Genomic DNA, 12065 nt, shown 5'->3' with positions numbered 1-12065 from the left:
TAATTTAAAGCATCAAAATATTTAAAGTTAGAAGTCTTTCTTCGATAATTATACATGAACCATGAAAGTAACTCACGAAAAAGAGCCCAAACTAAACAAACATGATTAAAAGTGGGGTCTTTATCTTTTTTTTAAACTAAGTAATCTTAATAAAATGCAATTTCAATTACATATATAAAGAAGAAAATGATAATTTAACTAATCTTTAACAGATTTACATAATGATAATACTAATATAACATTCATCTTGAAACAAAAATCAGATCCAATATGTTCCATCAACCAAACCGGGATCAAATCCTTCTTATTATCATCAAGAATCTGCAATATGAGAATTTGAAAGTTACCTGATTTGTAGAATAATAAAATACAGTAGTGCAGCAACAAAAAAACTCAGCAGCAAATACAGTAGAAACAGCAGCAACTCAAGTGTTAAGACAACCCAGAAAACTCAACAAAAATGCTTGAAACTGGTAGCTATCAACTTCACAAATTGCCTAAGGGATCTTTCTATTTTTCTCAAGATTTTTTGCACTCAAATAAACCTCACAAAATACTGAAATTTCAGCTTGTTATATGTATTAAGCTGCTGATTTTTCTCAAAGATCTATCTCTTTTTTGCAACTCTCCAAGATGTGTTTAAGTATAAGATAGAGTGTCCCCCTTTTCAGTGAGTAAGGAACTCTTTTTTCTAAGTGTCAGACAGTCTCTTTTATAGGAGAAAAATAGTCCTTTCAATAGGCAAATAAAGTTAAATTTTTGGACAGATTTTGGTTCACCAAAAATCTGTCCAAAAAATTAATTTTGTGTGCTAAACACTGTTCAAGGTCTGTCTCAAAGGTGAAAGGACAACCTGAAAATCTGCTGTGTCAGAAGCAAGGAGAAAAAATGTCCTTTCAGCCACCCTACTAGTAAAAGTAAGCTACTATTACCCTATTTTGTGATAAAATAAACTAAACTTCAGATTTTAAACATCAACAACAAACTACTTGCTCAACACAAATCAAACTTGGACAACTATGAACTGACAAAGCATAGACGAGACTAAAAACGTAATTGAACTAAGTATTAAAACTAACTTGATGGGAATGAATTGGATTTGTGCAAACTAATTACTAAATAAATAACTAAATTCACAAACTAATTCTCAAAACAGAATGAGCATCGTTAATAATCGAACAACGACTAACAACAACTAAATAATCGACTAACTAAGTGAACGATTTAATTAATACACTAAAAATCATATTTAAATCAATAACGAATCTAACAAACCACTAAACTAAATAGAGATAGCTAATTAAATAAACCTAACTTGAAACTCTAATTAACAAGAAATAACCAAAACAGAAAAAATAAATAAATAAATATATAAAAAAAATCAGAAACTAATCTACTAAATAAAAAAAATCAGAAATTAATTAAAGAGATGACGATTATACCTAACAAGTATGCTTGAAGCCGAAAAATAGCTAAAATGGGGGTTCGGGGTATTTTGGCGGTGGTGAGGCGGTGGAGCCGTGGCGGCGACGGGGATTTTGGGGGTAAAATGGGTAGGAAAAGATAGGTCTCGTGGAGCTCTATCCATTCATGTATGTGTTGTAGGGTGATGTTGGCCGGAGCTTCAAGAATTTGGACCAAAAAGTGGCGGCTAAAGTTTCTTAGATCTAAAATTCAATGAGTTTGAGGGTTTTTTGAAGGAATTGGTTTGGAGATATGGGAAGAGGAGGTTGTGGAGATTATATGGTGTTAATTTGGAGGTGGCCCGCCGCCGGTGGGTGATTCCGGTGGCGGCGGCGGCGGTGGAGAGAAGAGAGAAAGAGTTATGGGTGAAATGAGGAAAATTTTCAGATTTTTGAGGCTTTAAATACCTCTTGAGAGATCAAATACGGACCATTAGATCAATGAGTGATCAATGGGTGAGATTTGATCTTGGGTCACTTAATGAAACGACGTAGTTTTGAGGCAAAACTACGTCGTTCCGGACCCTTTCAAAGGCAGCCCCTTATCTTGCACTTTTGGCCACTTTCTCTTTCAAATTTGGCCCAATTTCTTTCTTAATCCTACTTATTAAACTAAATTTACACAAACAAATAAATTAATTAAGTAACTTATTCAAATGATCAATTAACTAGATTAATTCACCAATTGAATAGTTAGTTAATTCCTAAAATGCACAAATAAAGAAAGAACTATTTTTGGTATTTTTATGATAGGAAATATGCAATCAAAGACACAAAAAATTGAGAAATATAATTAAAGCAACAAAACACTAATGACTTTAGGAGGTGTTAAAATAGTACAAAAATTAGGTATTCACATCAGATTCTAAGATGCTCCACCTCAATGCGTAAGCTGAAGATTGTCATAAGTGCTTTCATCAAACTCTTTTCAACCATTCTTACATACTAACCTATTATTCCATTCGTCCCATTTCATGTGATGATATTGACTCAACCCAAAATTTAAGAAAGAATGAAAGAATGAATTTTAAAATTTATAGTCTAAAATAAATCTATAAATAATTATGTGTAAATTTTCTCATTAAGTATAATATGAAAAATTTAAAGTTAAAATATTTTTAATTATAGAATGTATCATTCTTTTTTTTTTTTCCAGACAAACAAAAAAGAAAAAGTGTGCCATATATAAAATTGAATCAAAGTGAGAAGATATTCTTTAGGTCATTGTTATTTACTTAATTTTATGTCTTTTCTTGTTCCCTTCTCTCTCTTTCGTCGTTTATTTAATTCTTTTGCTAGTTTTAATTTTAAGTGTATAATGTCATGGCCCGCCACATCATCATGCCATATATTTTGTCATATGGAAGGGTTACATAAGTTAGGGACCAACTCATGGTGGAATATTCTAGAACTATGGAGAATTTTCTTGGGAAAACTTTAGATATTTATGGACTTGGTAGGAAGACTCTTTTGGAAAACCTTGGAATGTTCTAGTCATGTAGAAAATTCTAGAGGGTGTACTTATTTGTAAATAATAAGGGCCTTGTGTAATAATTATTATTTACTCACTGGCCCCTATGAAACTAATATATAAAAGAGTTATTCATTTGTAACTCACCAAGCAAAACGTACAATAAGTTCTCTCTAATACAAAAACTTCCTTTAACAATTCTTTTGTGTTCTAACATTCTCTTAGCGATCTTGAGTGTAGTAACACTGACTTGGCATCGCAAGAACGTGAGCAAATTGTACATGATGGTGAGCGAGTTGTCAAGTGCGACACGTGTACTTAGTTAACGACTTAGGACGTGACAATATGCTAGAGGGGACTGTCCCTTGGCCGACCATCCGATAAAAAAGATAAAAGAAGTGAGGGTGTTCAAATGACTCTCTACAGGAGATTTGTAAATTGCATTTCGGCTTCACTGATGTTTCTTCGTAAAGTTTGGGTATCTAACGCATCTACGTGCCGCTTTCATGGATACTGGGATATTTTTGTAAACTTTTGGATATCTTAACTTTTAAGCAAAATTTCTCGCTATAAATAGCAGCCCTCGCTTTAATCAATACTACTGGTAGTAAAAATACATTACCAAAAACTACTCAATTTTAGGGTTCTTACATACAGTTTTAGAAAGAACAAAAACACATACAGTTTTGGAAAAACACATGCGCTATGGATCTCTGTGAAAATTCTCCTAGTTTTTCTATTCCTGCCTCGGCTTCATTTCACAGGAAGAGAAAATTCCACAAACTAAGAAAGTGTGTGACCTTTCATACTATCTTTCTCTCTGGGTCTTTTGCTTATTAACTTTGCTTTTCATTTTTCTTGGTTTTATCTATTTTTCAGAAATCTTATAGCGTTGTCAATTATCTTATATCTGAAGCGCAAGTCTTCTCGGGATTAACTGTATAGATCATTAGAAACTGATTATTTCATTCATCCCCTTCTGCTTAATTGTTCTGCTAAGTGCTAATTATACTTCATTTTTGGACTTTGAACAGGTCTGTTATGGCTGTGCGAGTCGTGCGTTTACTGAAGTCAATGAGGCGGCTCTGCGTTGATCCAGCTGTGAGTACCATCTTCACTAACTATATGAGTAGTAGTATATTGTATGGTTTCTTTATTGAGTTTATATTTTAGATGGTATAAAATATTTACTTAATCATATGTACTTGTTAGATAATTACAGGTTTTAACTTTTGAATTAAAATATATATATATATATATATATATATATATATATATATATATATCTTTGTTTTATATATACGCTTGCCAGTTTTTTCTATTTTATTTGTGCCTTGGTGCTTAGGTTGATATTAAAAAAGGGTTTCCTGAACTTTTTAAGGTGCCTTTTCATGACACAGTTTTTTCTTTCTTTTAGTATACTATGTACTCTTCATATGTCAACCTATTTTCTTTTTGGTCCGTTTAAAAAAGAATGACCAATTTCTAAATTTGGAAACAATTTAACTTAAACTTACAATTCTACCCTTAATGAAAAGCTTTTATAACCACATAAATATTCTGGCCCCTTTTTGATTTGTTTAGGACTACAAATTTCAAAAGTCTTCATTGTTTTCTTAAATTTCATACTCAGTCAAACATGTTCACGTAAATTAAAACCGATGAAGTATTAATTTAGGGTTAGGATTGTTAGATTGTAGTCGTATGGTTGATTGAGTTCTCAAGATTGGAGAAAAGGATCTTAGGATCCTAACAACCCCTTGTGATTAATGTGAAAACAAAATCAAATCTTATAGGCAGAAGCTCAATACTTTAAAATAGCTTGGAAAATATACTAATTGGACTAACATTATTTTGGTGTTATGCAAAAGTCTTCAAATCACTTTTTTCCGCTGGTTGTCAGAAACGTGGACCAACATCACATTCTATCAAAATTAATGGATTGTCTGGTTTGTCCGACTCCGATCCAGGAAAGGACAGCCAAAGCTTTTTCTGGAGGACTTTTTTCTTTTTTTTTTTCCTGCAGTCAAAAACAAAATTGTCAATGCTTTGTTTCTTTTGAAAAAATTGTGTACTTTGATTCAGATTTTCTTTTTTAGATGATAATATTGACATGTTGAGAATTTATATTGAGATGATCAAAATAAGCAATGGAAGCTAAAAGGAAAGAATTAAGTCGAGATTTAGAAAGTAAGTAGAATTATAGCAAATTCCACACCAAGTCAATGTAATGTTTTGTCCCTTTACTGCAACTTCTTGTTATGCTGAAAAATCTTTGACCAGGAATCTCTTTTTTTTTTTTTGGGTCAGAGGTCGTTTAATTGGTATTCATGACTTCTTTTACGGCGACTACTTAGTTCTTTTATTTCAACCTCAACCAAAGTTACAAGGGATACTATTGTTTCATCCCAAAATGATCACGTTTATTTCAGCTAATAGTGCCCTAATGGCTCAGAGAGTGACCTTCGAATTGTTAATTACGGGAACTTCTATGACATAATTTGCCTAATGTGTAGAAATTGGTTCTTTTACTCCTTTTTAACCTTCTTAAATTTGGTTCACTCCATCGGTATCAGTAGTTTCTAATGTTAATCTCTTTCCTGTGTCGATGGTCATCTGATTTACTAATCTTCGGTTTTTATGGCTTCTCTTCATTTCGATACGTTGAAAATTTTAATTAGGACGCTGGTTTGTGCCCTAGATTATATTATTTGATATAAGGAAATAACTTATCTACACTAATAATATAAAATGTTTTACAGTAACATATTGTAGTTTAACCTATTGTAGCATGTAATTATTATGTTGCTAATTTCTTATGAACAATTCTTTGTAAATATCTTTTAGGAAATCAAATAGTATAAATATTTTTTACACCGTCTAGTAAAATTAAGCTCTTGACATAAAGACTTTTACGATGGTCATCTAAATTCTTTGTGCAACTACAGGCTGCAGGTGTTGAACCGGGACCTGTGAAGATTTCAATCGGCCCAAGGCATGATAAACGCGCCTCTTTTTATATTTCATAGTTATTTGTTGTACCTTTGCTGCTGTTATTTTTATTGCTGTCCATATGATATCGATATTTGTACATCTTATTCAGGAAAGCGCAGGAAAATTTAAATCCTTCTGATCAATCGTATGATTCACGACATTTAGAATTGAAGTTTTCAAACAACATAAATGGTCCAATTTTTACTGGAATCCCCATAGGTGAAGAGGGCAGTACCTTAAATCTACATTTAATTGACCCTCGTACTCAGAATATCATCAGTTCTGGACCTGAAGCATCAGCAAGGGTGGAAATAGTTGTCCTTGAGAAAGATTTTAGAAGTTGTGGTGGTGACAAATCGCTGATACGGGGAGATCCTTATGTCACCTTGAAAGATGGAAGTATTTCTGTAAGTCATATTTCATTCAAACATAGCAGAGTGTCTATGAGAAAACGTGAGTTGAGATTAGGTGCAAGAGCTGTGTATCCTTACAATGGAACAAGAATTGTGGAAGCAGTCACACAACCATTCTTTGTGAAGGATCGTCGTTCTAGTACGTATTTAATTCCTTTTCAATCATATTATAATTGGTTTCTTTTTCCTTTAAGATTCCCCTAATTCTATTTCATTGAATTTAATTTAATTTGTATGCCAATAAGCTAGCCTGCTAGGTAATTACATATGTATAATAAGTCCTGCAATGAATTTGTGTATCAATTATTGTTTGTCTAAGTGGGGCAGAGTATGAGACTGATGGGGTTCAGATTTTTTATGATCGATGGCCCCATTGGAGAAGAGGTCAGGAAAAGTACTAACAAGCTTCCAGGTTTGCAACCTTATTACAAAAATATACCTATATATATGATACCTAAGGCAAATCTAAAGAGAGAAAAAATGAGATTCTATATTAATTAGACAGGTCACAAGTACTTCACAAGCACGCTTTTGGGTTTGATGAATTTGTTGGATTAATTAAAATGGACAATACATATGTCATAGGTTTGGTTGCTACAGCCTACATGTGGTTCAATGACTTTTCTGCTTTCTGAATAATAAATAAATTAGAGAAAATATTGTTACATGTATAACAATTTTGCAGTGAGCAAGAGCCAGAGGCCCTTAACTCTTGAAGATGAAGTATGGAAAATGCAAACAATTGGCAAAGGCGGTCCTTTCCATACCCGTTTGATGAAGGAGAGCATTAAGACTGTCAGGGACTTGTTAACTCAATACTTTTTGAGCCGTGAAAAGCTACTCTGTGTAAGAATTTATTTATTCCCTTGCAATCACTTCAACAACATATATACCACTTTCTTATGCACCACGAAATTAAACTACTCTTTCCATAAATTTAATTTTACGGCTTAGTATAAATTAAAATTCGATATGAACGTATTCCATATATCTCTTTTTGATGAAGGTTCATCAAAAGAAAAATTTCCTGATAGTACCGTTGCCGATTCTATCCATAACTAATGTGGACGTTAAAATTAAGTAATTGGACCGGTACGTGTTTTTTTTCTTTTTATAAGGGGCCACACGTTACGCTAGTCTCCGTTGCCACAAATTATGACAATTTGGGCCGACCTTAGTCAGACACCCCTCCAAAATGCAATGGAGGCCTAGGCTTTATTGATCGCCCATTGACCCCGTCCAGGTAAGTGGATCAGTTCGTAGTTGCTGAAGTAGTTAAACGTATATTGTATGGGAGAGGAGGCAAATTATGTCTCAGCTCCCTAATTTTTCCGCACGTCCCGTCTCTTGGCGAGGCAGTTCAAGCTGTAGCGTCTATGGATTGAACCCAATGAAATAATTCTGATCGGATATATATGAAGTTACAATTGCTTCGTTTTATCTGCTGGTAGGTTAATTTTTCTTTTTGTGTAATTTTTTTAACTTATCAGTTATGATACTTCCTGCTTTTTTTTTTATTTTGTCTTTCTATTGCCATTGTTTTAAGGCCATTAATTATGATGGTTATATTAGAACAGAATCTCTCTGTTTAAACTATATATTTCACTTTTTTTATGTGTCGACTGTTAAGTGATACTCAAAACATTTGCATATCTAAAGATCCTTGGCAGGAGTATGCACGCCGAGAAATTGGATGCAGCAGTTAATAAGGCAAAGAGTAAACTTGACTTGAAAAGATACGTGTATCCTTCTGTCCATAATTCCCAGCAAAATGTGAAATCAGTGGTATTTACTGATGTGGGAGAAGTGATTGGAGTTTACCAAGAGGGTCACTTGGTGTCAGTTGAGAATCTCTCTGGAACTCAAAAGGTTCTAATTTTTAACTTTTTTTCATTTGCCTTTTCACTGTTTAATTGCTTCCATGAGCATGTGTTTTTAAAAAAAAAAATTTATTTCCCTACTTTATGATCTGTTGATAGGCTTATGCTATGGAGCTGGTAAAAACAGCGTTCCAAAATGGCCAAAACATCAAGCTTTTGGATGATGATACTTTTAAAATGCTTTGCTTTTCCAGTTCACCAAATGACGTTTCTCCACTTGAAGCGGCTTCAATTAATGGCACTAATAGATTCTATTTGCAAGATTATTGTCCCACTAATACACAGCAGCAACCAGTGACTAATGCTTATGACTTCAAAAACCAAATCAATAGCTTACCAACTCTTACCAGTGAAGTGCCAGATCCGTTTAGGTATGAATATTTAAGCTACCATCCTCTTTCTGAAAGCATCTGGGATTATTAGATCATTGTTTCATTGGTTAATCTGTTGTAGCTTCTAATATACAAGTCAAAATAATGGAGACTTTAAGGATGGTTTTGTTAGATGATAGTTAAGCAGAGATTAGTAATACAGAGATTGTAATATCTGATCATAATATATAAATTGTATTATAGGAATTGTTTATTGTTGGATGTTTGGTTTTGTTGCATTAAAAAGTAATTATATAGTGTATAATTTCAACTATGTTTTGTTACTACACTAAAGGTAATAGTTTTAATCCATGTAACCAATCCGTGCATTCTTATTTCACATTATATCTCACATAACATAATATATAAATTTTTATATACTTATGCAGGTATTAGTTATGCAAAAAATAAAAAAGAAACCAAACACCGTATAAAATAATATTTGCGAGTCTTATATGAAAAGAAAAAGTGAAACCAAACGTCATATTAATAACATTTAATTTCCGCTACCCCAACTAAACATCACCTAAGAGTTCCATATTGAACGTGTGGTGTGGTTATTAGAGTAACTCTTGTCAGTTTATATTTTATTTTATGTTTTAACTCCAATTGTTTTGCAGTTAATTTACAAAAGGGTTATATCTGTACTAAAAGGTTTAATTGTTATGAAAGTTTATAATTTCAAACAAAATTAACTGTTAATGTTTTCTATGGAAGAATGTTATTTTAAAAAAAAAAAAGCTAATCAAGTCAGACACTTTAGACAACTGATAAGAAATTTGTTATATTCCAAGAAAGTATTGTTTGTTATCCGAAAATGCAGACATTACTCTTTTGAAATAATAATATATCACGCCTCAAGCCATTTTTATTTTTTTCACCATCCGACTTGACCTTCGTTCAAGTTTGCTTCATATAATTAACCTTCACACACACATATATATATATGTGTGTGTGTGTGTTGACCCAAAATGTCATCTTTAAATTTAAAAATTATTTATGTGTTATGAGACCTCAAATAGCACTATTCATCATTCCTCGACTTGCGTGCGCAGTCCGTATAATTTTTCAGAAAGTTTTTATATGAAAAATTGATTAAAATGTGAAATAGAGCTTTAAAACTCAATTAAGTTGACTTTGGTCAACATTTTGAGCAAACAGACCCGGATCAGTATTTTAACAGTTCCGGTAGGTCCGCATTAGTTTCTTTGTTATTAATTAATTTAAAATTACGTTAAAATGGCTAATTATATTCTAACGTTGGCTTGCCTAGCAAGTAAAATGTTAGGTGCCATCACGGTCTCGAAGGTAGAAATTTCGGGTCGTGACAAGTTGGTATCAGAGCACTAGGTTACATAAGTCTCACGAGTTACGAGCAAGCTTAGTAGAGTCTGAAGGATCGGTACGGAGACATCTGTACTTATCTTTCAAAGGCTATAAAGTTTAGGAACAATATCACTTCTTTCTTATTCTATCGTGCGATTTTATTCTATCACCTATGATTGAACCATTCTATTCTTATTCTCTCGCAGATGGTGAGAACATGTAATACATCTACCGACGAACAAGGACTAGAACCCCCGGTAGCAACTATGACTAGGGGTAGAGGCCGAGGTCGAGGTCGTGCCAGAGGCCGAGGTAGAGTCAGAGGCAGAGCTTAAGCTAGAGCTCGAGCAGCAACACCCGTAGTAAAACCTCAGGTGGATCTTCAGGAAGAGGTTCTAGTTCAGACTGTACTGGTTGGACCAGTTCAGGTCCCGAAAGGATTCATAACTACTCAAGTGTTTCAGGACGCTCTAGTCCGTTTGGTTAGTCTTATGGAGGGCGTGGCCCAAAATGGTACATTTTCAGTGGTACCAGCTATCTCACAGGCTAGGGGAAGAGCACAAACTCCCACTACTCCCGCTCCGGAGCAGATGGCTTCCCAGTATCAGGCTCTAGCAGCCCCGCCAGTTGGGGTAGTTCAGCCAGTTGTTTCGGCGTAGGGTGGTGATAGGCCCACCATGTCTTCTGAGGCTTTATTGAGGTTGGACAAGTTTACTAAGCTCTTTCCCGTTCACTTTAGTGGTACATCTTCTAAGGACCCACAGTATTATCTTGACCGCTGCCATGAGGTATTGCAGAATATGGGTGTAGTTGAGACCAATGGGGTCGATTTTGCTATATTTCAGATGACTGGTTCCGCCAAGAGGTGGTGGAGAGATTATACGTTGACCAGACCAGTTGGATCGCCTGCATTGACCTGGGAGCAGTTCTCACGGCTATTTCTAGAGAAGTTCCTCCCTATCACAATGAGAGAGGACTTTCGCAGGCAATTTGAGCATTTACAACAGGGCAGTATGACTGTTACTCAGTACGAGACCCGTTTTGTGGATTTAGCCCGTCATGCTCTCCTTTTACTACCTACTGAGGGAGAGAGAGTGAGGAGGTTTATTAATGGACTCACTCACCCTATCAGACTTCAGATGACCAAGGAGACTGGAAGTGAGATTTCCTTTCAAGCGGTTGCAAATGTTGCTAGGAGGATCGAGATGGTTCTTGCACAGGAGAGAGGGCAGGAGTCTGATAAGAGGCCTCGTCAGTTTGGTGGGTTCAGTGGTGCCTCATCTGGAGGCAGGGGTAATTTTGGTAGGGGTCATCCTCCCAGACCGTTTCATTCAGCACTTCAGGCATCTCACGGTGCTTCAAGGAGTCACGGTCCTATTATGCCTCACTCTCGGTAGCTAGCATTTAGTGCACATTCGGCTCCTATCAGTGCACCACCACTCCAGAGTCACTACAACGGTTATCCGGCCCGTTCGGGTTAGCTTCAGCTTCAGCAGCCATAACAGCAGGATGAGTGTTATGAGTGTGGGAACATTGGTCACATCAGGAGGTATTGCCCTAGCTTGCCGAGTAACAGATCTCGGTAGGATTCTCGTGCCATCATACCAGCACCGGTTGCTTCATTGCCTGTTCAGCCAGCTAGAGGTAGGGGTCAGGCAGCTAGAGGTGGAGGTCAGGCCATTAGAGGTGGAGGTCAGGCCGTTAGAGGTGGATGCCAGCCAGTTAGAGGCCGTCCCAGGGACACGATTTAGAGTGGTGGGGCCCAACCCCGATTTTATGCTTTTTCAGCTAGGCCTGAGGCCGAATCATCTGATGCCGTGATCACATGTATTGTTCTAGTTTTCCATAGAGATGCTTCAGTTTTATTTGATCCATGATCTACTTATTCCTATGTGTCCTCCTACTTTGCTTCATATTTGGCTGTGCCTCATGATTCTCTGAGTGCTTCTGTGTGTGTGTGTCCACACCGGTGGGAGATTCTATTATCGTAAATCATGTCTATCATTCGTGTGTGGTTATTATTGGGAGTCTTGAGACTAGCATAGATCTTATACTTCTTGATATGGTAGATTTTGATGTCATCTTGGGTATGGATTGGTTGTCACCTTATCATGCTATATTAGATTGTCACGCCAAACCGGTGACCC

The 12065-nt window shown here is 35.4% G+C and overlaps 1 protein-coding gene and 1 long non-coding RNA gene across 2 annotated transcripts; one reads left to right on the top strand and one right to left on the bottom strand.

Annotated features, from left to right (window-relative positions):
• Positions 1-173: 173 nt before the first annotated feature.
• LOC138907181 (uncharacterized) lies at positions 174-1826 on the bottom strand. The gene is made up of 2 exons (XR_011414951.1): positions 1443-1826; positions 174-321 (listed from the first exon to the last, which is right to left on the bottom strand). It is a non-coding gene; the product is annotated as an uncharacterized lncRNA (long non-coding RNA).
• A 1690-nt stretch (positions 1827-3516) lies between these two features.
• Positions 3517-8814, top strand: LOC104107979 (calmodulin-binding protein 60 A-like). Its single transcript, XM_009616929.4, has 7 exons — positions 3517-3725; positions 3969-4035; positions 5883-5929; positions 6038-6480; positions 7027-7187; positions 8001-8210; positions 8321-8814. Exons 1-7 carry the CDS (start codon positions 3640-3642, stop codon positions 8642-8644), a joined length of 1338 nt encoding a protein of 445 aa, XP_009615224.1. The 5' UTR covers positions 3517-3639; the 3' UTR covers positions 8645-8814.
• The last annotated feature ends 3251 nt before the right edge of the window (positions 8815-12065 follow it).

The sequence above is a fragment of the Nicotiana tomentosiformis genome, chromosome 3 (assembly GCF_000390325.3).
Source record: "Nicotiana tomentosiformis chromosome 3, ASM39032v3, whole genome shotgun sequence".
In the NCBI taxonomy this organism is placed as follows: Eukaryota; Viridiplantae; Streptophyta; class Magnoliopsida; order Solanales; family Solanaceae; genus Nicotiana; species Nicotiana tomentosiformis.
This window is presented reverse-complemented; position numbering and strand designations above follow the sequence as displayed.